The sequence below is a fragment of the Hyaloscypha bicolor genome (genome assembly GCF_002865645.1).
Source record: "Hyaloscypha bicolor E unplaced genomic scaffold K444scaffold_182, whole genome shotgun sequence".
NCBI lineage: Eukaryota > Fungi > Ascomycota > Leotiomycetes > Helotiales > Hyaloscyphaceae > Hyaloscypha > Hyaloscypha bicolor.
The window spans coordinates 6100992-6128457 of NW_020194684.1; the positions used below are offsets into that span (position 1 = coordinate 6100992).

General features: G+C 49.5%; 8 protein-coding genes across 8 annotated transcripts; 4 read left to right on the plus strand and 4 right to left on the minus strand.

The window, feature by feature from the left end:
* Positions 1 to 40: 40 nt before the first annotated feature.
* K444DRAFT_669840 (uncharacterized protein) lies at positions 41 to 1348 on the plus strand (the record flags this gene model as incomplete). Its single annotated transcript, XM_024887561.1, has 3 exons — positions 41 to 479; positions 543 to 1008; positions 1065 to 1348. 3 exons carry the CDS (start codon positions 41 to 43, stop codon positions 1111 to 1113), a joined length of 954 nt encoding a protein of 317 aa, XP_024729132.1. The 3' UTR covers positions 1114 to 1348.
* Positions 1349 to 3732: 2384 nt separating this feature from the next.
* Positions 3733 to 5387, plus strand: K444DRAFT_669841 (FAD/NAD(P)-binding domain-containing protein). Its single transcript, XM_024887562.1, has 5 exons — positions 3733 to 3844; positions 3897 to 4229; positions 4278 to 4291; positions 4345 to 4936; positions 4990 to 5387. Exons 1-5 carry the CDS (start codon positions 3820 to 3822, stop codon positions 5253 to 5255), a joined length of 1230 nt encoding a protein of 409 aa, XP_024729133.1. The 5' UTR covers positions 3733 to 3819; the 3' UTR covers positions 5256 to 5387.
* Positions 5388 to 7273: 1886 nt separating this feature from the next.
* K444DRAFT_621371 (PR-1-like protein) lies at positions 7274 to 8648 on the minus strand. The gene is made up of 3 exons (XM_024881896.1): positions 8026 to 8648; positions 7756 to 7951; positions 7274 to 7672 (listed from the first exon to the last, which is right to left on the minus strand). Exons 1-3 carry the CDS (start codon positions 8284 to 8286, stop codon positions 7446 to 7448), a joined length of 684 nt encoding a protein of 227 aa, XP_024729134.1. The 5' UTR covers positions 8287 to 8648; the 3' UTR covers positions 7274 to 7445.
* A 692-nt stretch (positions 8649 to 9340) lies between these two features.
* On the minus strand, positions 9341 to 12448 carry K444DRAFT_545038 (glycosyltransferase family 20 protein; the record flags this gene model as incomplete). Its single annotated transcript, XM_024876103.1, has 5 exons — positions 9341 to 9381; positions 9432 to 9698; positions 9748 to 10150; positions 10200 to 12192; positions 12426 to 12448. 5 exons carry the CDS (start codon positions 12446 to 12448, stop codon positions 9341 to 9343), a joined length of 2727 nt encoding a protein of 908 aa, XP_024729135.1.
* A 3408-nt stretch (positions 12449 to 15856) lies between these two features.
* On the minus strand, positions 15857 to 18235 carry K444DRAFT_669844 (AAA-domain-containing protein). Its single transcript, XM_024887563.1, has 6 exons — positions 18047 to 18235; positions 17906 to 17987; positions 17619 to 17859; positions 17479 to 17534; positions 17212 to 17423; positions 15857 to 17030 (listed from the first exon to the last, which is right to left on the minus strand). The coding sequence occupies exons 1-6, from the start codon at positions 18203 to 18205 to the stop codon at positions 16188 to 16190; spliced, it is 1593 nt and encodes a 530-aa protein (XP_024729136.1). The 5' UTR covers positions 18206 to 18235; the 3' UTR covers positions 15857 to 16187.
* Positions 18236 to 18421: 186 nt separating this feature from the next.
* K444DRAFT_544158 (DUF221-domain-containing protein) lies at positions 18422 to 21129 on the plus strand (the record flags this gene model as incomplete). Its single annotated transcript, XM_024876030.1, has 4 exons — positions 18422 to 18565; positions 18617 to 18781; positions 18836 to 20928; positions 20985 to 21129. 4 exons carry the CDS (start codon positions 18422 to 18424, stop codon positions 21127 to 21129), a joined length of 2547 nt encoding a protein of 848 aa, XP_024729137.1.
* Positions 21130 to 21725: 596 nt separating this feature from the next.
* Positions 21726 to 25295, plus strand: K444DRAFT_621376 (uncharacterized protein). The gene is made up of 4 exons (XM_024881897.1): positions 21726 to 21777; positions 21826 to 22826; positions 22990 to 23472; positions 23540 to 25295. Exons 2-4 carry the CDS (start codon positions 21849 to 21851, stop codon positions 25202 to 25204), a joined length of 3126 nt encoding a protein of 1041 aa, XP_024729138.1. The 5' UTR covers positions 21726 to 21777; positions 21826 to 21848; the 3' UTR covers positions 25205 to 25295.
* Positions 25296 to 25944: 649 nt separating this feature from the next.
* Positions 25945 to 26881, minus strand: K444DRAFT_257018 (uncharacterized protein). Its single transcript, XM_024871366.1, has one exon. The coding sequence runs from the start codon at positions 26668 to 26670 to the stop codon at positions 25987 to 25989; it is 684 nt and encodes a 227-aa protein (XP_024729139.1). The 5' UTR covers positions 26671 to 26881; the 3' UTR covers positions 25945 to 25986.
* Positions 26882 to 27466: the final 585 nt, after the last annotated feature.

Genomic DNA, 27466 nt, shown 5'->3' on the forward strand with positions numbered 1-27466 from the left:
CGCCTTCAAGCTAGCATCAAGAAAAAGGGATCGCAAGGAAATGTCTAGAGCGTCTACAGAGCCGGATATCGAATCGCAACCAACTGCTCAGGAGTATCTGGATGGTTTTCCCGACGTCTCAGAGTATATTGGCAGCGATCGCGAGTTGGCCCTATTCCGCCGCTTCGATGTTCTCGGCGCACGGAACTTGCTCTATCTTCAAGCTCGACTTCTTGTTCTTGAAGAAGTGTTGAAGCAGTATGATGAAGAGGATAAAGACTTTATTCGAAGGAACTGTAAAATAAATGCCGAGAAGGAGATCATCCCTTCAGAGGCTGCATTAGAAGCACTTCAGATAACGAAAGATTGGACGACCTTCGTTTCACGCGCCGAGAAAGATATCCGCGACGACGACTTCAGCAAGAATGGCCGTGCGAAGGATCATTATAGGAAGCGACTGGATACTGTATTAGAGATCCAAACAGTCCTCAAACAATACCGTACGTAAGAGACGCCACGGAAGCCCCTACATGACTTAAATTTTTTTTTTTTAACCCTTTCAGAGGAAGCATTGATACTCCACAACAAAGTTTTGCAGCTAGACTCGCCGGGGAGTCGAGCGCTTGAAGTCTTCAAAGCCTGGTTCAATCGCAAGAAGCCGTTTGCTGGGAAGGGCAACAAATTGATGGAGAACGACGATATCGCCGCCCTAGGACCTAGCCAAGGCCAAGATCGTCTATCAAAAACTTTGCAAAAGAGGGTAGGGTGGATGTTCCAGGAAAAGCGTCCAGTGCCACCATCATGGGGGGAAATGGTCTACTTCTCCGAGAAGCATCTAACGCGTGCTGTCCAAATCCTGAGCGTTCTCTTCTCGGCCCTTGCCTTGACGAGTGCCATAATTGCCCTCCACTATATTGGCCCCACCGGATGGCGTTTCGGAGCGCTGGGAGGCTTCCTGCTGACCTTTGCTTTGGCCGTGGGAACACTTACCAATGCGACAACGCCAGAGATGTTTGCTGCAACCGCTGCGTATGTATCCCTGCTCGGGAATATCCTCGTCAGACGAGTGCTAACATACTGCATAGCTTTGCGGCTGTCTTGGTCGTTTTCATTGCCACCGGATTACCGAAATGAGGGAGCTTGTCGAGGAGACACATGTATCTATAATTACGAAAGGAAACCGCATGCTTTCTTGAGACCTTCAAAGGCATTCAGAGGGATTCTAGTTCCCCGAAAAAACTTGGGAACTTTTGCAAGTAGTAAAACGGGAATTTATGTATATTAAAGAGCGAGGCTCGGGAAGGGGATGGCGTGGGCTACTCTATATAATGAAGTACATCGCGAGCAACAGAATCTTTGTAACACAGTCAATCGAGCTCAATATCCTTGCAGCAATTCGGGGGATACAGCACTCTATCAAAACGGCAATCGTCTCGGCTTCCGGCTGTGCCACCACCCGCATCCCGGATCGTTGGTACGGCAAAGTTTGGGCCAGGAGGCTGGAGAGTTTGGGAACCGTAGGGATTTATGGTAGTAAGCATCACTTATATCTTAGTCGTACAAACTCAATCCATCTCATTGCTCCACAGTGGTATCAACATTCATCAGCAGGAAAGAAGTCCCCACAAGGCGCAACGCTGCGGTATCTCTCAGGCGAATTGCCAAAAGCAACTGAAGCGTGTCGAGCACTGGGTGCTCGTTGAGGGGATCCGGCTGTGGGATCCAAAGCTCAAGGTCAGTATATCTTCAACCAGTTTTCGAAACTCTTTGAATGGGCCAGGCTGACTTGAGCATTCCAGTTGATCGAGTAGCACCTTCTCAATGAGGAAGAGCCGTCCGGTGGCCACGCGCCACAAATTGCTCTGTTCGCTTGCGGTGTTTTTGCTGGGCTTTTAGGGGACTCGGTACTCTTCGGCTTGAAGAGGGTCTTTTAGATGAATTCGTGGGATCAGAAAAGAGAAAAACTAATTTCTTTTTTCGAGGCGGGAAAGTGGGCCTTTTTTGTCTTTTGGGAAATACGTTGGAGTTTTTGAGACTTGGTTTGGTCCGGAGCCTATGGTACAATGGAATTCTTTCACTTACCTTCAAACAATTACCATCTTCTTGACGTAATCTCTTGTTGCCAATGTCCCTAATCAACATCGTACATCAAGTTGATTGCTGGTCCCATTTGGTGTCACCAATGTACCAAGCTTTACCTAATGCAGCCTTCAGCTCAACATCAATAATTGCCCAACCAACTGATTATAAGTCTTAACCTGTCCAGATATACAGCGCATTGCCAAAACTCGAGTAGCGAAAGGCACGTGATCTACCAGAACCTTGTACATACCTAGCGCGGGTGCACCTAGCATCTTGATATCAAATCCCTATCGCAATGCGCACTTGCAACATTGTCTCTGCCACCTCATTCTCGAAAACAACAGACAGGAATACCAGTCAATGAATCAGAGCAAGAGATGCCGTCGAGATTTTCCTCATACAGCCAAGCGCTTGCGGGAGACCTGCCCAAGCGAAATTGCTTTTGTGGGTTCCCATTCGCTTATCATTTACCCCTTTGCTTCTGTTTTGTTTTATCCTCTTTGGGAATCTCCAAAAAAAAAAAAACTGCCCTGAGAATGGGACCAGGAAGGGGAGCAATCGCCGCGCTGCAATCCCACCGTATGTATTCCCTGTATCACTAGCCATAACCCAGTACTTTCCAGCGCTCTCATTCGTGTCCCGCGGGCTTAAACAGAGTTAATCCTTGGAGCCCCGCTTCTAGATCTACATTACTGACGTTGGCAAGTGTGGAAGGATCTTTCGTGAAAAGAATGCGTCCGAATCCAAGTCCTGATAATTCGATGACTCGAAGGACAACCCCAAAGTTTCAGCAGAACTTCCTCCATTCCCAGCCTGATCTCCTCCGACAAGCGGCGGGGGTTGGGGCTGGCGCGAGTGCAGACTCAAAATAGGCATTTCGAGCAGAGCTCCAGGTCTTGTTTCCGCGACTGACTGTCTCACAGATTTCTAATCACTCGATATCCGAGGAAGAAGTATTGAGAATATAAGGAAAAGGATAGCATGAAACGTACATCGAAAAGAGTGGGATGCCGCTAAAGGGATCAACCCATGTCAGTCTCATAAAGAGTGGCCAAGAGATAGGGAGCCAAAGAACTTACAACACGAGCGGCAGAAATCTTCTATTTAGGAGAGAGAAGAGAAGAGAAGAGAAGAGAAGAGGGCGGTTGAGCATTAGGGCACAATGAAATAGAGGTCAGATGGCGAGATTGGTGAGATTGGGGGAAGGTGCGTCTCGTCGTTATTCACATTCCGATAAATCGACTTGCTCCTTCCAATTTGTCATTTCCCTCTCACCGCCCCTCCACACCCTCGCGAATACTTCTTGTCAAAGGGACTCCCATATTCTTCACACAACTTACCCAGCTCTCCCAGCACCAATTTCACTCCTCAGCGAGCGCAAGAGGTACTGTTAGTAGCAGCTAATTACAAAGTTTTCTGGAGGCCGGCAAACTGCCTTGGAAGGACTTTGATCTATTATGTCTTCGTTCCGATATCTTTTAACGGCCAAATCAAACGTTGGTACTTTTCGGACTTGATGTTGCTTTTGGTTGTTTACTTATTTCCTCTATTGGGCTGGTCGAGAGTGGTACAGCTGAGTCAGCACTGTTACCCCTGAGTGGTACTGGACCACCAAGCATCAAAAGTGGGACAAGATCTAACTTGCCATTCCACGACAACAGTGGGGATGTTGCCTCACAGATAATTCAAAATGACTTTAAAAAGAGATTTTATCTTCCTGTCCTTTCCTTAACCCTTGAAAAGGAGTCGATTCCGAAGATGAAAGTTCTCATAATTGGCGCAGGTCGGTGGAGTTTGCATGAGAGGTTGTGATGTATTTGCTGATTTTGAAACAGGCACAACGGGCCTTCTCATCGCTCAAGGACTCAAGAAGAATGGAATCCCATTTGAACTTTTCGAGCGAGAAGAGTCTTATGAATCGACGAAACGATCCAGAGATTGGGGGATGGTGTTGCATTGGGGTGTCGACCACTTCAACACGTTGCTGCCAGACGACTTATTGAAGAGGTTACCACGGATTCAGTGCGATCCTTACTATGAGGGTGAACATGGACCTGTACCTGACATCAGGTTTCTAAACGCCAAGACGGGTGACCTCCTTTCTACTGTTGCGACGAAAGGAATGAGACGAGTCAGCCGACGGAAGACTCGAGTATTTTTCAGTGAAGGCGAGTAAAGCAGATTCCAGTTTCGAGAACTTCGACTAATTAGAGAAGGTCTTGAAATTCAGGTAGCGAAGCTCACTAGTCAGAGATCAAGTGCAGCAATGCTAACTTTTGGCAGTACGGGAGGAAGATCACCGGGGTCTCAACTGCTTCGGACTCCGTAACGGCAAGCTTCGCTGATGGCACCACTGCCACAGGAACTCATCTGATTGGAGTTGATGGTGCAAAGTCATTCTTGCGAACCTTTCTCCTGGGACCCGAAAAAGCAGCGCTCACGCCTCTAGACATCTTGCTTCTGAACTTCAAAACAAGCTTTACCGCTGAGCAGGCTCGCTTCCTGAAAGAAAACCCAGCCTTTCATCCCATCATGAATTTTGGCATTAATCCCGACCCCAAGACATTCTTCTTACTCTCCAATTTGGATGTTCCGGACAGGAACGATGCCTCAACGTGGATGTGGCAATTCACGTACAGCTTTCCCACTCAGAACGCTGACGAAGTGATCGCCATGACGCATGGGCAGAGATTGGACATGCTGAGAGAAGGATCAGAGAAGTGGATCGATCCTTGGAAGAGTGCCTTGAAATGGTTGAAAGATGGAACCGAAATTCCAGCTGATAAAGTGAACCTTTGGAAAAACATAACGGGTTGGGACAACCATGGAGGACGAGTGACTCTGGCTGGAGATGCAGCTCATGCCATGCCACCTTGTGAGTTCCTCCAAATTTTCATCAGACTTGATGGATATGGCTGACACCATCAGATCGTGGACAGGGTGTCAACAATTCGATACAGGATGCAGCAAATTACGTCGTGGCCATGAAGAGGATCATAGATGGAGAAGATACAAAGCAGATTGTCGACGCTTATGATTCTGAGATGCTTGCACGTGGATCAAGGGAGATCGAAATTTCGATGCCCGCTGCAATAGCCACCCACAGTATTGAGCTGTTTGGTGATGGGCCTCTAGCTAAGATAGGCGTGAAGCAGAAAGAATTCACCCCAAAGGCTGAGGAGAGCAGATTGTAGAATAACTTGAGAAGGCTGGGGAGATTATGTTTTGAAGACTTCGAGCGGGGTGTACAACTATTTCTAGATTATTGAATCTCGAATCCGAGAGGGATAATTTTGCGCGGTCCAATTTGATGAAGGCGAACCCCGCCTAAATTTTCAATTTCGACTTCACATTCACCTCGCGATTGCAGTTTATTCTAGGATAAGCTTCAACTTCAGGGGTTTTCTAAAAGTTCAACTTCTGTTCTGGACCATCCATCCTACTGATGGCACGTCATCTTTGAGAACAGCCAAACGCAAATTTCCAGCATTTTGGAGGCATTAAGAATCCATCGACACCGCCACCGATCAGCCCCTCTTCGGAATCGGAACAGCCACCTGCACCAAAGCTGTTGTCCTTCAAGAACAACAGCCTCAGTCCTGAGTAAGTCCAACCCCATCAAGGAGTCGAGCACTTGCGGCACACGTTGATACTTTTCTAGAGCTCTTAGAACCGAGACAGTGCCTCTCAGTGCCGGCCCTGAGGCGAAGCCATTCGCCGTCCACAAGAAACTGCTCTGCGATCAATGCGAATACTTCTCCCAAGCCCTCAATTCGACCACCGAGGAAGCTAGACCTGGCGTTATGAAATCTCCCAGACGATCACGAAGCTGCCATCGGCACAGTCGCCCACCGGCTGTAGTGGTACGAACACTCCCCGAATCCTCATTAAGCATTCAGCCACACCACTTCATTGCCTTTAAAACGATTATTAAATAAAACAGTTACTACCTCGCTACTCAAACCACGATTTCGATGCCTAGATTTGACACTCGAGCCTAGCATCCGCGCTCCATCCCAGAATCTCGAGGGCCGCCTCACGCTGCTGTTCACACTGGCCGATATAGCTGTGCGTTAATGAGCTGATTGATGAACAAACTCATTGCTGTCATAGCAAGACTGGAAAATCCGAGAACCCTCCCGTTATCCCTCACTAAACGCGTTCTCGACGGGATCGAGGCCCAGCTCCGGAGCAAGGAGCGGCGGATGCACAACTGCCTCTCCTCCGTTCCCATCCACAGAACGACACATGAATCCATAGCACATATCAGATGTTTGTGCAGGAACCGAGTCGGAATCCAGCCCTTTCTCTCAAGACGGCTTTTCAGGGTTTCCAATTGCAGAAACGGATGGGGGTTTTTTTTATAACGGTTTATTGGTTTTTACGAGAAGGAATGATGGGGACAGGGTTATAAGAGTTTATGGACGATGTTTCTTGCACAATTTCACGACGAAGGAGGTTTAGCTTCTAGATCAAGACATCTCGTCCTGCAACCCCGAGCCAAACGAGCTTGATACCCAGCTTACCGAAGCGATTAAACATAAACACGGCTTTCCTATTTCCTCATTCCTTCTCATCGACAAATACAAATCCTACACCCCTTCCTAACACCCCGCCTTACGAGTTTCTTACCATCGAAAATATCCCGATATCTATATCTATATCTATTTTTTGATTTTTGAAAGAGGAATTCATCAGACAACACGCCGGTTTCGAGATAACCTTGAAGGCTGACAACTTCTCTAGATACCACGTGCTGATAGATCGTCGATAAACAAACTTTGAGATTATGATTCTTGTAAAACTGGATTTCGATATACTTGTAATCACGGATAATCATAAGTGATAGATAGATAGATACCCTTCACACTCATCTTCCGCTACTGTATGCTGCCTCTGAATTACGTTCGCGACTGCTTTAGACGATGCAGAAGGACTGTGATGTGGATGTACGAGCTATTAGCTGTGAGAAGAACAAGGTTTGAAAGTTAGACTGAGATTGCACGTTCTAGGTGTGGAGCAGAACAACGCCCGAGTATTTCGTTAAGGAGGGTTGAGATGTGAGGATGGAGGAGGAATGAATTAGTACATTTAGAAGAATAGAGAGCGCGGAGTTGCTTGGTCAGGATTCCATGGGGTGTATATTGGAGAAGAGGAGAGTGTAGTGACGCAACAAATTCAAGCTGCTTCTTTGAGGAGGAGATCTTCAACTCTGGAGTGATCTGAAATGACTTCGTGATTGAAACGAAGTTCCATTATCCTACTTCTTCTGGTATAATAATGAGTTTTTTTTCATTGTCTAAACTCTTCTGGTACAATCAAGTTATTCATACAGGGTATCAATCCTCATCACGTCGTCAATGTTCGTACTCTTTGTGATACATTCAGCAAGTCATGTAGAATCCCACGACCCCTGCAATACCCAACACACCAGCGCCCCATCTAACATCTCGCCAGCTACTGCCAACACTCGTGACAACACCACTTTCCACAGTATCTGAGGGCTTTCCCTTGACTTGCTTCGGAACATTATCGATGAAGTACTGGTTGTTGTCACCTACAATGTTGCCTGGAGGATAGTACTCGCAGACAACGTACCAACCCGGAGTCTCTGCACTGATGGTCAGCACCATTCATTGTGATAATACTCCTCGAACATCGTTCATGCCGCTGGAAAGAAAAAGCAACACTCACTATTCTTGTTCGCACAATTCGTCCTGCCACAGCCAACACTCGTAGTATTGCTCCAAACCAACTGCGTGAAGTGTCCCGTCGCCTCGCCGAATCCCGGCTTGCCCCAATTATACTGCTCTCGCTCGAGGCCCCACGCGTCGACCGCTGCACTAGCATTCACGTAGCCCGCTGCGAGGTTCTCGCCGGTAGGCCCGCCCTATGATACCATCAGCCTCATACTTCCTAATGGTACGGGAAGGAGCAGGTATGATTGAGAAAGAGGAGACGTACGCTGTGCGCAAAATTGCACTTGGAGCTCCAGTTCACGGCGTACTTCGCACTCGTGGCATTCCAGGTCACGGCTGCGACGCCGTGCTCGCTGCGGTAGAAGTTCGTCGCTGCAAGGATGTCGTTCTGGAAGCCTTGGTCGCTCGTGTAGCTCGTGCTGGTTGGTGCCGGAGGTGCTGATTGCGTGACGACGATCGTTGACACTGATGCGAGTGCTGTGCCGGCGGAGAGCAGGAGCGCGGTGCTCGTTGGAAGGAGATGCATCGTGAGGAAGGTGATGTGTGTAGCCTCTCACATACGTATTTAGTGTGTCCGTGGTAACTGAGAATGGTTGTTGAATGAATACAGTATCAAGGATCCAGTTGTTGAAGAGTAGTATGGGGCATGGAAGGAGGTATAGAGCTTGAGAGAGCTAAAGTTCAGACGAAAGAAAGAAGCGTTCGAAGGCGGGGACAAAGGTGAATCCGGAAGGGACCCGAAACAAAGGTCAGATCTTGGAGTCCCTGCATCCCGAGGCCTACCTGCTTGCCTGCTGAGATCCAATTCGCTGAAGAGAGAGGCTGTGTGCATATTGAAGCTCACGGGACGCCGACGATGGTCATCTTTGAGGCTGTTTCTTGCTTCGGGGTGTGGGGAAGAGCGGTTGGTTGGTGAGGTCCGTCCGATGACGTTTCGGACAGGGATATGGCCGGGGTCAAATTAGTCAGCATTTTTGGCCTGCAAGTCGTCTCGACTTTCCTTAAACTTTTATTCTGAGATATCGGTAGTCTTCTCTTGATGTCGCTTAAAATAATTCGAGATACGATTGAAATATCTCAAGTTTTGAATACCGTTGTTGAGTCTGCACGCTTACAATGAGAAAGAATTCGAGAAGAAGCTGCCGAAACACCATATTTCCTGCGAAATATACACGCACACGAAAAAACACACACACACAAAGCACACGGCACGCATACGGTTACAGGTGATGCGAATCCATTGTCTACAGGAACCACGGGTATAATATGCAATCGTCTTTACTGATCGTACAAAAGAGGAGGGTCATTCAATTCATGTCATCAAACTCCCTGTTACCCTCACGGAGCGTGTACTCCCTCTAATCTCAATTCAATCCATCATGTATCGCCCATCCATTCAACTCCCATGTTCGCCATGTCATGCAAAGAAATCCATCGCTGTATGCTTATGCCCGAGAAAGTACAAGAAAACTATGGGACATGCAAGGAAAGTCAAGTACTGCAGCTTCGGAAAGGACAGGCGGTGTTCATCCAGAAACCCGATTGAGAATATTCTGAATAATGCATGTACCGCCAGAACTTTAAGAAAGCATTGCAAGCTTCTGAAGAACGGTCAAGACCCCTAGTCCAGTGAGCGATTGTTCCAAGTTTGTCAGGTAGAAGAATACTTACCAGTAACTCCCTGAGTGAGCGTGCAGCCCGCCTCGGTGTTCCGGCTTCCAAGACTCACAGTCGTCACATACTTGACAGTCTTATCAACACCAAGCTCATTTGCCCAGCGGAAGATAACTTCGTCGTCGCGGCCGTCGCCAGCAACCATGAGGAAGTCAACAGGCGACACATGATCGACATTCGGAGCCATGCCTCTCTCAAGACCCTCGAAAATTTGCATAGCTGCTGTGCCTTTGGACCAATCAATTGGCTCGACTATCACAGCACCTGACAGTCCGTTAGCAAATCGCGCGAGGAAAGAAACCAGGGAACAAACCTTCGATGGGAATAGCCCTGACTCTCTGCTCTTCACAAGCATCATTGATGTGACTGGCGCAATCACCGGCCTGGCGAGCTGCACTTTCTTGATCTTCACAGTTCTTGTAGTGGAAGATAAGGCTGCAGTGGCGTGGCTCGATCCAGGACCCGGGGGTACGCTCATGGTAGTACTCCATAATACCCTCGACAGATTCCTTCCAGTCACGCATCTTCTCGGGGTCGGCCATCTCAGCCCATTTAGAAGAGCCAAATTCTTTCAGGAAGCAGCCGTTCTCAGCAATCAGCCCGAGATTGGGGACACGCTTAAAAAGACGATCAAGCTCTTCTGGTTGGCGGCCAGACATAACGTAGATAGTGTTGCGATCATCGAGGAGGAGATCATTCAGGACATCAAGAGTGCGCTACAAATGTAAGCATCAAATCATCCGGGTACTTTTGCTCTCGACTTACCTGAGGGCTGGTGAGGATTATATCATTTGGTGAACCCCAAGAAGCAAGAGTTCCTTCATAATCTAATATGAAGAGTCTTCTCTCAGACCTCTGATACTGGTGACCGAGCTGGTTGATGGACAGACGAGGCACAGAAGTGGTATCGCGTCGATGCTGCTCAGCATAGACTTTTTCAAGTCTTGTGAGAAAAGCGGTGAACCAATGCTCGGCGGTATGGTGCATAACGGCCTTGTAAAGGGCATCCCAGCGTTTCTTCTTCTCTTCATCGTCCATCTCCAGAGCTTTCTTGATCGCATCGGCGCACTGGCGATAGTCCCAAGGGTTGACAGAAAGCTCATTTCCGCCAAAGACTGATGCAGACCCCGTGAACTCGCTCAGAATCAGTGAACCGTTCCTATTGTGACCCTTGAACTTGCCGTCCTGACAGAACAGATATTCGTGAGAGGTCAGGTTCATACCCTCACGCTGGCTAGTAATCATCAATGCATCGGCTACAGTGAGCAATGCCAGGTACTGGGGATAGCTGATGTCTTGCTTGAGGTAGACCACGGGTTGATATGCGAGATTTGCCCAGGATGAGTTGACTCTGGTGACGATGTCCGAAACTGTAGCATCGAGTTCGGCCTGTTCGGTCGTGGAAGTTGCTACTTGGATCATAACAACTCGGTCTCGCCACTCAGGGTACTTGTTCAAGAACAACTCGTAAGCCAGGAGCTTTTGTCGAACGCCTCGAACGTGATCGAGCTTGTCTCGAGCAACAATCAACTTCTTACCCTTGTATCGGTCTTGCATAGTTAGCATCCACTCTGCCACGCTTGGGTCGTCGCGGTTCATGTCCAAGGCAACAGGGTCGATACCGATTGCAAGATCGATCACGTCGACGAAACGGTCCTCCAGTTGGACTCCATCATTCGTAGCCTCAACACACAATAGCCTGCTGCAGGTCTGAAGAAAATGGCGTGCATACTCATGAATCTGGAAACCAATGAGATTGGCTCCGAGCATACCTTCCAGAAGCTCCTTTCGAACCGCCAAGCAACGGAAGACCTCGGATGAGGGGAAGGCCACGTGAAGGAAGAATCCAATCTTCGCATCCGGGAGCTTCTTCCGCACCATGGACGGAACCAGAAGTAGATGGTAGTCGTGGACCCAGATGACATCTCCACGCTTCCAGTTCTTGACGATCTTATCCGCAAAAGCCTGGTTGACCTTCACGTAATAGACCCAAGAATGATCCTCGTAGGCCTTGCTCTTGGGATTATCGGGAATTTGATAATGAAAAACTGGCCAAAGGATTTGTTTGCAGTAATGAGTGTAATGCCCATTGAAATCGGCGTCTTTGCAAAACACCGTCAAACAATCGTGTTCGGTTGCCAATCGGTCCTCGATATCTTGCTTCTGTTGTGTCTCCTCGAGTGCGTCCGTAGGCATGCCTAATGTCCCCACCCAGATCTTATCATTCAACTTGTCGTTTCTCACCGCCGCCTGAACGGCATTGCGGAGCCCGCCATTGCCTTGGTCTGCTGGGACAACAGTCCAGTCAGCATGAGCAAAAACACGATCGTGGCTGTCGCTTCTCAGAGGGAGTGGCTGACGAATACCTGCCCTACCAAGAGTTTCTGCCTTCTCCACAGTCTTATTGTGCTTCAATATGTCTGCGGGCGGAGGAGAGCCGGCTCTTGATCGAGGTTGGGTGAATATTCGTCCGGAACCCCATGCTGGAGAGTGCGGGTCGCTGGGAGCAATTGTAGAGCGAGGGCCTTCTTGCTTGGGGAAATGGCCACGGAGGTCGCTCTGGGCGAAGAATTCGTCCTGGTCTACGTCGGCGATGGGGGTCTGAGGAGGTGTGAGGTCGCGTTGTTGAGGCGTGAAGAGGCTGGGCTTGCCGGATATGTCGATCTTGGTGGCCGAGCGTCTCGGCGCGTGAGGTCTGGGCCGGCTACGAGAAGAAGTAGAGGTAGGGAGAGTAAAGTTGATGGTATTCGGGAGGAATCTGTGGGTTGTCCTCCGTTAGTAACCGTCTTACACACTTTTGGTAATGGAGGGGTTGGCTGGTGCAACTTTGGGCACAGCCAAGAGCTGGAGCTATCACGAGCTCTGGGCAGCGCAAGGGCTCAACAAGCGTGGCAACATTCCACAGAGGGGTTTGGAGCATGTGCAAAGGAGGAGGGAATGATTCTCGAGGCCCAATGGGTTCCGCGGAAGCTCAAGGAAGGCTCTACTTACAGGGAAACAACAAAGACGGTCATTTTAACAGCTTGGAGGGACGCTCAAGGCCGGCTCGTGGTATGAAGGAGGGAAGAGGGAATGGGGTGTTAAAAGATCGAAATTGCGCAGGCATGAGCTTGGTAGGATAAAGAAGAGGTGCTGGTGAAGGGAAGGAGGAGAGTCGCAGGTGGTGCAATTTAGGGTGGTCTGATGTGGCTCCGACTGGAGAGTGTCTTGCTGACGGCAAGGTGCCGACCCCGCACAGTATCTTGAAGCTGGGCAACGAGCTGACAACAATTCGGAATTTCTCCAGCAGTTTGAATCCGGGGGTCACTGGCTCTGCGGATGTGCCGAGCTGGGGACTTGCTGTTGCTGTGAAGCTGCGAAGCTGTTACAGCGAGGGATGCCGCGTTACAAGTAGGAGAGCGCACGATGGTGAAGCGTTGCACAGCGATGGGGGGTCATCCGCGGTGCTCGCGATTGCGTACTCGGATTTCCAGGATTGGAAAGGGGTGAGGTAACGATAATTCTGTGTCGCATCTTCTAGATGTTGCCCATAAAGTCCCATACGTCAGGCACATGCAGAATCTGTCGACCGGGATCTGCTGCAGGTTTCCGGGATTGGCGACCGCGCTGCGGCAGAATTCAGGCCGGGAGAAAAAAAAAGATTTCCAGGAGTCTTGAGTCTCGAGTCTTGATAGGAGTCTTGATAGGAGTCTTGATAGGAGTCTTGACAGGAGTCTTGACAGGAGTCTTGACAGGAGTCTTGATAGGAGATGGGGAGTCCTGGCTCACACCTTAGCAAGCACAGCCCTGCAGCTGTCAGAACTGAGCGTCGAGCTGAGCGTCGCATCGTCGCATGAATGCGCCGGGCATCGACGTGGAGCACTGTCGGGAGAACACGGCGAGGCCTGAGCAGTATTTCGAGGTCGAAATGGGGCAGAAGTGCATATATCCCTCACTCCTATCTATTTGACCGAGAGATTTCAAGCTTCCTTCAAGGGGAGTCAGCGAGGGGGAGTCAGCGAGGTTCACGATACTTCCTCGGCCGGATGGGCAATGCCGCGTCCAGGCCCCTCCTTCAAAGCTGCTTGTAGATTGTCGACAGGCACTGCGGCGCACCAGCCACACCTTCACCGCTTTCGCAAAAGCAGTTTAAACCTCCGCGACACGTTTTGAAAACAGGGAACGGATCTTGACGGTGCAGACGGTGCAGACACTGCAGAGCCCGGCAATCCGTCGTCCAAGCCGGACCACTCACCCAGAGCCAGCGGCCCCGTGTTGGCATTGATTGGTGCAGGAACCCCAACTCGACGTCCAAGGCTCGCTCAAGGCTCTCTCAAGGCTCCAATCCTCCCACGCGCTCCAGCCAGCCCAGAGCCCTCCCCGATGCCACCGCCTAACACGGCGTGAACGGCGTGAACCGCTCGAGAACGAGGCTGCAAACCACCCAAAGCGGATGATGCATGCTTGAGCCGAGTCTTTCCGGCCACTTGATTGCCTGCGAGTCTGCGACGGGTAGACGGGTTAGACGGGCATCTTGCAGCGTGCATCTCGCCGGATCACCTGCGATGGCACCTTTCTTTGGGCATTCGTTGAGAGGGCGCCGCTAGCACGTTGAAAATCGACCCGAACTCCCAGACTCGCTCACGAAGGGATCTCGTTCCGTGTCGTTGGGCACCCACTCCATCACATCTCGCATTTATTTCTGGCTCGGGCACTCCCCTTCCCGCAAGGCTGGGTGTTTAGCTGACGCCAAGCAAGCCCTGCCTGCCTGCCTGCCTACCTGCCTGCCTGCTGTCGTGGCTCTCGCGTCTCGGCTCTGCTCTCTCGAACCCTTTTTACCCCTCCTGCTTGCTACGACGTGTGCTGATTAGCGAGGCCAAGTAAAGGGGGGACAACGGCAAACACGGTGACGCTGTGCAACCCGATCTGGAAATCACGCGAACACCATTGCAGGATCGTGTCATGAAGAGGTTCGCTGGGGCCCATGAGAAAGAATCTGACGTGATCCCGTAAGGCCAAGAAAACTGCCGAGCTCTCAATCGCATTGTGGGGAAGGCTGGCAGTTATATTATCGTCGGCCGAAAATCTGATATACTGTACCCTGCTGTGTTATCAGTAAATCTGGTATACCCTCTCCTCCCGCCGCAGTAAGCTGGCCAATTAATCAATGGGAATTATGAAGCTGTTGATCTCGCTATCAGTACCGTCGCCCCCTATAAGCGCCGTGAATGCCCTCAATAATACCACTTTTCAGCGAGCATCTCGCGATTTTAGTTAAATCTCAATCTATACCATAGACTTATATACTTCCATATGTTACTCACATTTTTTATTTTCACGCTTTAATATATTTTCAATGAGGTTGTATTTAAAGTTCTATAGATTTCTTCTTCTTGTTTTTTGGGAATAGCTGCGCAATATCACATTAGTTAATTGGCCAGCTTAATGCGGCAGGTAAAGAGGGTATATCTGATTTACTTTTAACATAGCAGGGTATACCAGATTTTGCGGCCGACAGAGTTATAGAACTCGGAGCTATGGAGCTCCTCCAGCTCTGCCCAGTAGGTCTCAAAAATCCGGGCACGCCCAAACACTTGGAGGGCCTGGGTCGAAATCCGATGGGCAACACCTCGCAAGTTGATTTATCCTTGCTATATTTAGCCTGTCTCTCCATATGGGCGCCGACAGCCATCAAGCAGCCCAGCCCACCTTCATGCGCTTTTCTTCGAAAGCTCTAGAGGCGCGACTCGCCGGCTGGTCAATAAGCCAAGCCAACCCGGCTTATCAGCCAGCCCATATATAAGCTAGTTTATTAAGCCATTCGGTCGGGCCTTAAATTATTATATAAGTCAATCAACTAAAAATATACTAGTAAGCGACTGATCAGCTAAGTCTTACTAATTTTGTGATTTTGGGGTCCTTTAAATATCTGTTTGGGGGGGGGCGGCGGGGGGAGAGGAGGGGAGGGGGGTTGGGGTAATTAGGTAATTATAGCCTTAATTACTAAGCCTTAAAGCCCTGGAAATCTCATTAGCTCGCATACTAAACGCCTTGATCAATATCAAAATGGCACCCCGCATCTACCCCCACCAGTCGAGCGTCTCGTAATCTCTCAATTGGACCTTCTAAATCGCCATTAAATCTTCTGAATGCCTTTATATGATAGGCAGTGTGCCTACGGAGCAAAAGAAGGACGTATGAGATCGGTGTAATCGACTGGTTATGGAGTACTGGAAAGCACGAGAGTCTAAATGGCCTCATCTTGCTAGAATAGCCTACGATTTTCTTGGTATTCTAACTATGTGCTCTGAGCGCGAGCGAGTATTTTCGTCTTGTGCAAATCTAACTACTCCTGAGAGTTCTGGACTATTAGGTAAGAGCTTATGGCATTACGAATGCTTAAAAAACTGGCAGAGGAGGGGGCAAGTATAATGGAAACGTTTGGGGATGCTATTATTTTGAAGCTAGTTTAATTTAATTTTATGAGATTTATATCTTCAACTGATCAGTAGCTGATTAGTAGAATCAGCTAAGTCAGTCAGCTGATCCACCTCCTATGAGCCAATCAGCTGTCAAAATACCTTAGCTGATGGCTGGCTGACTGACTTATTGACCTGCGTGATTGCTGAAGCTGCAGGAGAAATTGCAATAGCCCATGTCACATGACCCACCCGATTTCGTCTCCCATTGTACAGCTCTGTCCTCAGTCAACTAATGACAGAAGTCAAGAAAGGGATGGGAAATGCCTGGTAAGAAAAGCAGCAAGAGCAGTCCTCAAAGTGGCACCTCTTTAACCTCCTTGACTTCGCCAACCTCCTTAACTTGGCCCGTCACCTCCTTTGCCCTCCGTCGCAATTCAGCAAGCACTTCCTCCAGTTTATCAATTGTACTGTCTTCCTCAAGAACAATCTTCAAGTTCCTCTTTCGACCTCGAAGCTCAATACCCTCGGATTCCTCTGCATCGTTCTCGGGATTTGCGTTTTTGTCTTCATATCTCTTGCTTTGGCTCTGCTCGGATAAGACGAATCGTTCAAAGAAGTCCAAGGCCAGATCCAGATCACATTCTTCCTCCCTGAGATACCTCAAAATTGCTTGTTCTGGCAGTTGAGTGAGTGATCTGGCACTGATCTCTGTGCCTGATTGCGCATGAGTATTTCCAGAACGAATGAGCTTTACCAATGTCAATAACTTGCTTCCAGCATTCGCTTTGCCGGCATCTGAATCCAAGTCGGCATCGATGTAAGATGGAAGCACTTCCAGAGAGCGTATGACCCCTCGAGCGATAAGCTTTTGCGTCCGACTCCTTAAAATCTCATATTGGGATGCGAATGAAGGTGGGTCAACGGACCGCTTAAGACCGCATCTGTCCACGAAAGCCGAATCCAAGGACTCGAGCATATTGGAAGTGCAGAGGAAGATAAGGTTTGGGTAGCTTCTCGTCCGATCCAAGCCCGTCAGCAGAGCGTTGGTGGCCCTCAATGAGTCTTGTGATTCCGATCGCATCATGACAGCCTGTCGAGAGCTTGCGATACTTTCGACCTCGTCGATTAGAACGCAGATGAATCTCTCAGGGTCTTCTTGACACATGTGTGAGATCTTCATGAAGATCTTGTCGACCTAGACATCCCGAATCAGTATTTCATTGTTGCTGAATTCAATTGTCCCAAAAACCCTTTGAACATTTTGAAGACGTGGGACTTGGATGGCCCACGAGTTGTTGAAAGTCCAATTCCAGTCTCTCCAAAATGTCCTGCAAGTTTTTGAACAACCAATTGGGGTAGTGAATGATTGTACGTACTTGCTTGGCACTCTCGCTGTAATATTTGGACATCAGGGCTGCCGTCTTTATCTGGATAAGTTCCGTCTTTTTGTAAGTCGAACTCAGCCGGATGGAGATCTTCTGCGCGAGCCCTTGGCATAAAGATGTTTTCCCTGTCCCAGGTGGTCCATAGAGCAGGATGAGTGGGTTCATTTCACCGCCACTGCCATCAAAACGCTGAGAGAATCGAACTACAGCATGTCAGAATCTAAGCTTCCCTCGCACTCGCTACACGAGTAAACCTACGTATATTCGTCATCATCCATATGAGATCTCCTTTGATATCGTCTTCGAACACAAGCCTGGGCCGGAAATCAGTTTGCATGGCTCAATTATTAATATTAATTTTTCGGATCTGATCGGTACATCGATGTCGGTAAACTTACTCATCCCATTTGCCTTCGAACAATCCATGCGGCATTTGTGTGATTTCTGCTTCAGGAAAGTCTTTATCCTCTGCAAGTGACCGCGGGGTGTGGTGCAATGCGTACACGTGGACCTTGATCCTGATGCTGCTGGAATTGAAGCAACCCTCGAGTGTCTCGGGGCCAAGGTACTCGACGACCTTTAATGATTGCAGTCCAGATTTGGAGCACTGGTAGAATGGACCCAATTTCCTCTCGGCAGCTGTCAAGAAGTTAGCATAGCACATCTGTGAAGTTTGATTGCGTCCCTCTTTCGTGGGCTAGAATATCCTCCAGCAATTCGAAGGTCGCATTTGAAGAAGATAACTGTTTTTCCAAGTCCTCTCGTAACTAGCCAGTGGTCAGAGTTACATTGCACGTAGGGGAAGATGAACAATAGCATCTCTTACCTTTGAGACCGAGATCTCCAGCTGAGGATCGCTCACCACGTCGTCTCGAATCCTAGCCTCAATGAAGAGGGTTCCTTGAATTGTTGAAACATCCTGCTTGCCAACCATGACATAGCCTCCTTCCAAAGGCTGCTTCCCATCATCTGATTTCTCCTCCATCTTGCGCCTGAAAGTGCCTCGAATCTCTCGAACACTTGGAGGGGGAGGCCGTTGATGTAAAGAGAAGAGAGGTGCGGATGCAGTAAATCAACAAGGATTTTATGCAGGCGCTCGCTTATGCAGGTGAAGCGTCATCGTTGGGAGCTGAGTGCACGAAACCAACTCTTGAGCTTCTCGACTCCATGAACTCCGATAAAACATCAACAATCAGGCGACATGGATGGTCTCTCCATCGCGAAGAATCGTACATGTACGCACGTTGATCCGACAAATCCAAAGGCCAACGGACAGCAGAACCAAATCTATGTTCAGCTTGTCCTGTCGTTGGCCCTGGGCCTTTCAGCCTTCTTCGGATTCTGCGTAAGTCTTCACACGACCTGAACGGCCTGAGCAGGGTCCTGACTTTGACAGTTTCTTCGCCCACGATGGAAAAGCTTATACGCTGCGCGGAAGAGGCAGAGCGAATCTGCAGCAAGTCTACCTGAGCTCCCCGATACCTTCTTTGGATGGATGCCCGTATTGTACAAAGTGACGGAACAACAAGTCCTAGACTCCGCAGGCCTCGATGCTTATGTGGTGAGTCTGGCAGATGTATATACTGAAAATATGCCAGGGTCTGACTGGAGATAGTTTCTGGCTTTCTTTAAGATGTCAATGAAGCTCTTTGGGGTAATGTTCCTGGTCACCTGCGCAATACTTGCGCCAATCAATTACAAGTTCGACTATCTCCCAACTCCAGGAGACAGCACCGATCCCCGAAACCCACCCGAGTTGTTTTCGAATAACCCTTTGTGGGGCAGTTGGAGCGTCGCAGCAGACACTGTTGTCCTGGCCAGCGATGGTAAGACGGAACTCCCGAAGACTGACTATCTTTGGGCCTACCTTGTGTTTACCTACTTCTTCACGGGTCTGGCGATTTATTTCATGACATCTGAAACCCAGCGCATAATAAAGGTTCGACAGGAATACCTTGGAAGCCAGTCAACCATAACGGATCGGACAATCAAGCTCTCTGCTATCCCACCTGAACTTCGGTCCAAGGAGAAGATCAAGGACTTCTTGGAGAAGCTCCAAATTGGAAAGGTGGAGAGTGTAACTATTTGCTGTAATTGGAAAGGGCTTGATGATATGATGGATAAGAGAGCCCACCTTGTTCGAAAAATTGAAGAAGCGTGGACCGTACACCTCGGACGCAGCAAGACTGCAGCTCTTGAGCCAGTGCAAGCTCGACGTTCAGGAATACTTGATGAGGATGAGCAACACGAGAGCCAGGAAAATAATACCTTGTTAGGTAGGGCCCATGTCACGGCATATGAGAAGCCCCGCCCAACGACCAGGATATGGTATGGTTTTCTCCATTTACAGAATCGCAAGGTGGATGCCATTGATTACTACGAAGAACAACTGCGGAAACTCGACGAAAAGATCTCCATGGCACGAAAGAAAGAATATACGCCAACGTCTCTGGCATTTGTTACAATGGACTCCATTCCCGCTTGCCAGATGGCTGTGCAAGCACTTCTTGACCCATCACCCCTGCAGCTTCTTGCCAGACTGGCTCCAGCACCCTCTGATGTTGTTTGGTCGAACACATATCTACCTCGCTCGAGCCGTATGATTCGGGCCTGGACGATTACTCTTTTCATCATTGTACTCACAATCTTCTGGCTTATTCCGGTCGCGGGTCTGGCTGGGCTGCTCGACCTGTGTTCCATTGAGCAGGTGTGGCCTGGGCTTGCCAATCTCCTGTCCAGGCACGAGATCCTTAAAGCCCTTGTGCAGACTGGCTTACCCACCCTTGTCGTCTCCCTGCTCAACATCGCCGTTCCATTTCTATACGACTACCTTGCCAACATGCAAGGGATGATCTCACAGGGCGACGTGGAGCTGTCCGTGATCTCTAAGAACTTTTTCTTCACCTTTTTCAACGTCTTCCTTGTTTTTACAGCGTTCGGAACTGCAAGCAAATTCTGGGGGGAGCTTCAAGATTCGTTGAAAGACACTACTAGACTTGCATATAACCTTGCTCGCGCTGTAAAAGGTCTCGCTGTCTTCTACATCAACTTCATTCTCCTTCAAGGCGTCGGTCTCCTCCCGTTTAGGCTGTTGGAATTTGGTAGCGTGTCGCTCTACCCGATTCTGCGCATGGGAGCCAAAACCCCGCGGGACTATGCCGAGCTTGTCCAACCGCCAATCTTCAAATACGGCTTCTACCTCCCGTCTGCCATACTCATTTACATACTGTGCATCGTGTACAGTATCCTCCCGGCAGGATATATGGTCCTATTTTTTGGGCTGATTTATTTCGTGTTCGGGTACTACACATACAAGTATCAGTTGCTATACGCGATGGACCACCCACAGCATGCAACCGGAAAAGCATGGCCCATGGTATGCTATCGCATTCTCGTTGGCTTGGGCGTCTTCCAGCTTGTGATGGCTGGCGTCATTGCCTTGTCAAATGCGTTCGTTCCTGCTGGACTGGTGGTTCCGTTGATTCCCTTCACGCTCTGGTATAGCTATTATTTCGGACGAACGTATGAGCCGCTGATGAATTTCATCGCTTTGAGGTCTATTCGGCGCGAAAGTGACGCAAGCATCAATATTGCTGGCGAGACTGTTGGACTCGATATGACAGGTGCGCGGATCCGAAGGAGGCAAAGCACTGTGGATGAAGAAAGGGAAAAGTTTTCGAAGTTCATTAATCCAACCCTCACTGTCCCGTAAGTTCTTTAGACCTTCATCTCCAATGCAAACGGCTTGTCTAACCCCTTTGAAGCCTAGAGAAGCCCTGGATCAATGCGGAATCGACTTTTAATGGCGACGCACCGCAGACGGACCTGGAACACGAAGAGAGTACTGCAAGCTCTTTGAGTTTAGGCGATACACATATATGGCGCGATAACGGAGATGCGAATGTATAACGCCAATTCAGTGCATTCATAACAAGGAAATCATTATAGGCGTTAGGAAGATTTTGCATAGCAACGAGGGAGTACCGCACCTTCTTTCACTGGTTCCTTCTACATTTTGTAACAGCAATATACCCAAATTGTTCCTTCCCAAAGTACTCTCCTCAAACTTTTCTTCCCGACCTTTTGGCTGTCTTGGTTCTCAATTTTCGTCTTGCACCTTTTCAGCGATACTGCCCCTTCTATCCTGCAGCCATTCTCGGGGCTTGGGAACCCTCTATTCTTTCTCTCAGACTGTATCCCTTTCGTTTTCTTTCATCCAACCTTCTGGTAACAGCATACTATTGAGAGACATCGAGATGACCGTGGTTTCCTATCATTCAACTCTTATCAGCGACTTCGCCTCCCAGGAGGAGGCTGCCGACAAAACGTCTTCCCAGATATTTCTATCTAGGGGCGTTGCCGGTGCAGAAGTTGAACAAGCAACTCCAGCTCCAGCGCCCCGATCACCCTCCCCAACCTTCGTGATGTCCGTTTTTGAGTCTGAGTCAAGACATGTGATGAATCTCGGGAACGCGGCTGCTAAGGTCAAATCGACTGTCATGGCTAGTGATTCAACTCGCGCGGGCCAGTCTCGGCTGCATCAAGACTGTGTTAAAGGGAAGCACCATGTTGCATCTGGTGAGAATATTTTGCTAACTGGCGTAGAAGCCGCTGCGGGCAATCGCAGAATGTCCGACGATCATCCAACAACACTCATGAGATCTCTGGAAAGTACTGTTGAACGGATAGAGGATACACCGGAGGACGGTTTTACAAAAAGTGCTGACAGGGGAAAGGGCAAAGAGGTTGATCGAGGCAGGACGCTGGAGCGGGGCTCAAGATACCCGAATCCTCTCGAAAAAGCCGAATCCAGACCCCGCAAGTACGATCCTACCATTGAACTTGATGTGCAGGCAATCGAAAAACGACAAATAAGCCGCAGCAGTACGTTCTCGAATTTCGAAGATCCCAAGGATCCATGTGCTATCTTGGAGGACAATTTGCTCGAACCTTGCCCGCGTCTTTCAATTCGTAACTCGGTTTCGGAGGTTCTCAGTGCCTCAGAGAGCTCAGATTCTCTTCCGGGTGGTTTGATCCATGGTAACACATGGAGCTTTTTCGAAACGCCAGGCCTCAATCATCCACGCCCGGCTCGGACTCTCACCACTGTCTTTAGTGACTGCCATCCTGTCTATCCCGCGCCTGTTTTGCCTCCCGAGAGCCTTCCAAAGAGTCGTCCAGACATTGACCAACTCGAAAATATAGCCACCTCATCATCTACGCCTCTATGGTCGACCTCAGAAGGAACCCCAAATTTAAGAGCAGTTGATCTGAGTCAAGCATCTCGACTACCCACGGAGATTCTTCAGCAGATATTCTATAACCTGGCACCTGCAGACTTCAATTCTGCTAGACATTCGTGTCGATCATGGTTAATCAAAAGTCTCAATCGCTCACTGCTTGAGACAATGTTGAAGCGAGCAGGATTCTCAAATCGAATCGTCCCGCCCACGGTAGATCAACATGATGATGCCGGAGATGGTATCAGTATCGAGTGGTCGATGAGCAAGACACTTGCCCTAGAATGTGCACTCGGTCCAGACTGGACTGGTAATGGCCTTGCAAGAGATTGCACATCGGAATCATCAGACTCTGCCTTCGTGGAGGTATGCACTCCCCCCTATTTCCCTCGCCTAAAAGTCCCACGATCTGTGGGTCACTGAGAATTCTTTTCCTTCAGTGCGGGCTTTCGCGGCTTCATACATCTCTTGCCCCAGCAGCTGCGATGCATCAAAAATTCTCGGCCCATGGTATCTAACTTCCATGCAGACTTCCAGGGTTGACTTCACCGAAGTCGCGGTAGACTATCCAGGACAGCCACTTTCGGTTGGAACGATCTTTACCATCAGCAGCTGTAGCAGATTCTTGATGGTTGCCAATGGCTGCTTGGTTTACCTGTACGAACTGAACCGCTCGCACAAAATTACCGCAGGTGAGTCGATTATTAGTGCTGGTGCATTGCGTCCAGTGACGAGTATCATCTGCCCTCATCGGGTCCTTGCATGCAGCATGGACACTTCCTCCAACAGATATGCAGTTGCCATTCTCCTTGATGGTCGTATGGGGCTCGTCTGCGACATCAATACCTCCTGGGCATCATCTCCTGCTCCCGCTACTGGGCCAGGAACGAATGCCAACTCCGTAAATGTCCAGAGTCCAGATAGATCTTCCGAGACTGGAGTCCGCGGAACATCTTTCTTAGACAGGGTATCGCTCAGAACCTCCGCTTGGACGGCCAACCCAAACCATCAGGTAGGTAGAAAATGTGCCAGCTCTCTAGGAACAATAATCATCGAGGGATTGCTGACCCTTTTTGCAGAGCAAGGAACCACCGTTTGTCTTTCCTGGGATCGCAACTACGGGTCCAAATTTTGCTCCCGTGAATCGATCTGACTGGCAGGATGTGTTCAGTGATGATATACCGGACCACACTCGTACAGCTGGACCAAGTTCACGGCATGGATCACTTCCCCGTGCACATGCCATCAGTCCTGAGGGTGAAATGGAGCATTCTTTCGCGTCTGATCAAGACCGACAGCCAAATTTCATGCCTATCGAAAATGGGCCGCGTTCGCTTTATCGCAATCTATGTTCTGACGATGATCCTCCACGCTCGGTAGCAATATGTCCCCAACGGCGTTGCGTTGCTTTTGGCTGTTCCTCTGGGATTGAATTGCACTGGGTAGATGCGCTTACTGGACAGGACCTCAATAGATGGTTTCCGCTTACAGCGCCAAGCGATTTCTTGTTCTTTCTGCCGCCAAGAAAGAGCATTGATTCAGCAAAAAAGTTGAGGCTGATTAGCAGTGCTGCAAGACCGGGCGAAAGACCAGCAATTGTGGAAAGACCATTTGGTACCCGCACCAAAAGCAGTCCGTTTTGGGAGAGATTTCCAGTGGTGCTGGGACAGTTCGACAATAGTTCAGACGCAGACCTGATCCAAGGCTCTCTCTCAAGACTCAGAGGAGACGCCGGCAGAAGCTCGTTGACAGGACGTATGGATTGTTCTGATCACTACCGCGCGATCCCGCTCAGCGATGGATACCACATCCTGTTCACAGATCCCAGTACTGGATTGCTGTGTCTTGGCAGTGACGCACCTGTTGGCGGACCCACCAAATTGCTCCGGAAGATATGGTTCCAAGGTCCGAAAGGGGAGGGCAGTCCTCTTACTTACGCGGCTGGTGCGAACTTGAGCTGTGGGGTCCGAATTGTTGCTGCATTCGGCAATGGGACAGAGCAAGCTATCTGGTTATTTTCTGTCCCAAGGGACGTCTTTGCCACCAACCAAGGTGGCCAATCCCCATTGAGTGCCTCTTCTTACTTGAGATCCAAGTCCGGCCAGGAGAACTCAAACTCGGAATGGATCAACTGGTGGCCAGATGATGGGCTGCAGGAATGGCTCAACTACGCACGAGATCCGGTAGCTGGTATTCTGCCTCGAAGTGTATGGCCGGTCAAAGTTCGTGGTCAACAGATTGGCACTTGCAGTGGTTTAGTCGATCTTACAATTGACTCAGGTCCCGACATGACCATCTGGGCTTTCAGTAAGCACGGTATAGCAACTGTGTGGAATATCGATGTTGGGAGAAACGAGGCCGTCAAAAGACAATGCGTTATGAGGGATGGTACTGTTCGAGAGATTGACAGTGACGGCGACGTCGAGATGATAGATGCTCGATCTCCATCTCCTGACATTCTTAAACATCCCAAGCCACTCACCCAAGCGTCTTATGATGGGGCGGCATTTTCTCCGACTATGCAAGCCAATCCAGTCTATGATTCAGAAGGGCATTTGCTGATGGACGAGATGACTCAATCACCACAATTTGATGACGAGGACATAGAGCCCGCGGACCAAGAAATAGTAGCAGACGTTTGGTGCCATGGGGATGGATGGACCAACAGATTGTTCCGAAGACCTGTGGTAGATTTGGTGGAAGAGGTAACTGGTGTATCTAGAATTGACGTGGAGATTCGATGAAAGAATGGATGATCGGGTTGGGGTCAGATCGCACCAGAGGTTGCAGAGAGAAACCTAAACTCTTCTTTTCATTAGAATCAATTGTGCCAGCCCTCTTCGAACATTTCCCTCCACCTTCGCCCCTTTAAAATTCTTATACCTCGCCTAACACCCCTTTTCCAGATCCCTGTAAATCAGGCCTCGACTTGGAATAGTGGGCTTTGGCGCCGCCCCCTGAACGCCACCCGAAGCGAGTCGCCTTGCCTTGATTTCTCCATCAAAACACCAAGGAATCCCCGTTCGTTTGGCACCACTTCACTCGTCATCATGTGCCCAACCACCAGCAGCCCAATATTTCCTTCTGCCGTCGCCGCCGGATCGGCGTCTCTGGTGCAACATGCGCTGGCACGTACTTATACGCCTGCTTCCGCAGTCTCTCTGTCGCGAATCGATTTAGGTTGTTCGTTTGGCGATTAAGCAAATTTTACACACGATTGGAAGCAAGAGAGGAATTTCCTGAGGGAGGAAAATCTTGGCACACGACGGGACGAAACTCCTCTGAATAGACAGGAGGAGAGCAAAGCAACATGTGTCTCTTTAGCAGTACGTGCCTCTGCCTCTGCCTCTGCCACTATTCCAGCGCATCAGGAACTGGAAGCTAACGCCCAGCAGCAAGACCAAAATGGGAAGAAGAAGTCGTCTTCGCCAACCGCCCTAGCAAACGCCGCAGTCGAGTCGTCGAAGAAACCATAGTCCGCCGTTCTTCTCCCCATCCCGCACAATTCATACAAGCCCCTCGAACCTCAACACCTATTATCCGTATCGGGACCCCGCCTCAAGTCGTGAGAGTTCCTGCCCCGCCTCCTGTGCCGAGGATTGAATTGGTGGAGGTGGAGGAGGAGAAGAGGAGGGGCAGTCCGCGCGCGAGCAGGGCGAGCGTGAGTGTTAGTAATGCGAATACGAAGAAGAGCAGACACGGGAGTCGAGGCGGGGAGGAAGTGTACATCGAGCGGGAAAGGGTGAGGGAACGGATTGATCCTGGCCCGGAACCGAGGAGGAGTGTGGAGATGGCGCCTGCTTATAGATATGTGGAGGGTGCTGGGGCCCCGCCCAGGGCGAGCGACAGGTATATTGAGGAGGAGGGGATGAGGCGGAGTAGGAGTATTACTTATGAGACGAACCCGAGGATGTCGGCGAGGACTATGGAGAGGGAGAGGGAGAGGGTGGTTGTCGAGGATGGGGGAAGGAGGAGGGAGTACTATCGACGGCCATAAGGGGTGTTTTTGTGAGAGATGGGATATTGTTAATATGTGGTTGTCTACACATTTATTCGGAGCCAGTGTTCGTGGATGTAGGAGAAAGTACCGTCGGGAGACCGTGATATGGTTTGGAGCGGGAGGTGCATATATTATCATAGTGTGGTTGTCTGCATACTTTTTGGGAGACAGCGATTGTTTTGCATCAGTATAGATCGCGGTCATGTTCATTTCCGTTGATATTTCTCAAGTCTCACTATTTCTCTTTGCGTTCATTTTCTCTTCTGCTTTTACAGCTGGACTTAAACTGCTCCCTTTCGTTTCTTCTCCATACGTCTCCCGAATCAGTTGAGGAGGCGATGATATTGAACCGTGATCGACATCGTCCGAGCCTACTTCCAGACGCCCGAGACAGAAATTATTTCGGGAGGCAGCTGGATCTTGGGAATAAGGCTGCCACACTCCGACATCACGGATTTAGAGAGTCGTGGTTGGGACAATGCTTCGGAGTTGGGCACGAATGGAATGCATGTGCAGGGGTTCGAGATTGGAAAGATGCAGGGCGCATCCAGAGCGTTCCATTTACTGATCAATACTTCAAACGGCCAACATTCGAAGTCCAAACATCACTAGGGACAGTCCCTACGAATTGATGCTCGGGAAAACTGACCAGCTGCTGATTCACGTGAGTCTGCTGGATCCAGTCTCAGAGTCACTCACCACCTCATCTATCAATGTTCACTGACCATGATTGGTGGTGTCACCATCAGGAGTTGGACGTTGGATATGTGACATGCAACGAGAAAAGCAAGACCGATCAAATACCGGTTGAACTCCGAGTTCTCGCCGACAAGCTCCTTATTCCGTCTCTCCAGAGCGTCGGGATCAATGAACCCGAAATACTGCGGAATAAAATTCAAGACTACGAGTACCAGTACGAGATACTTGCCATATTTTTATGAGAAGGCGGGGTCGGATAGTCAGTTGAGGAACCTGGTTGTGAGTTGGTGTGCGTTCAACATGGCCG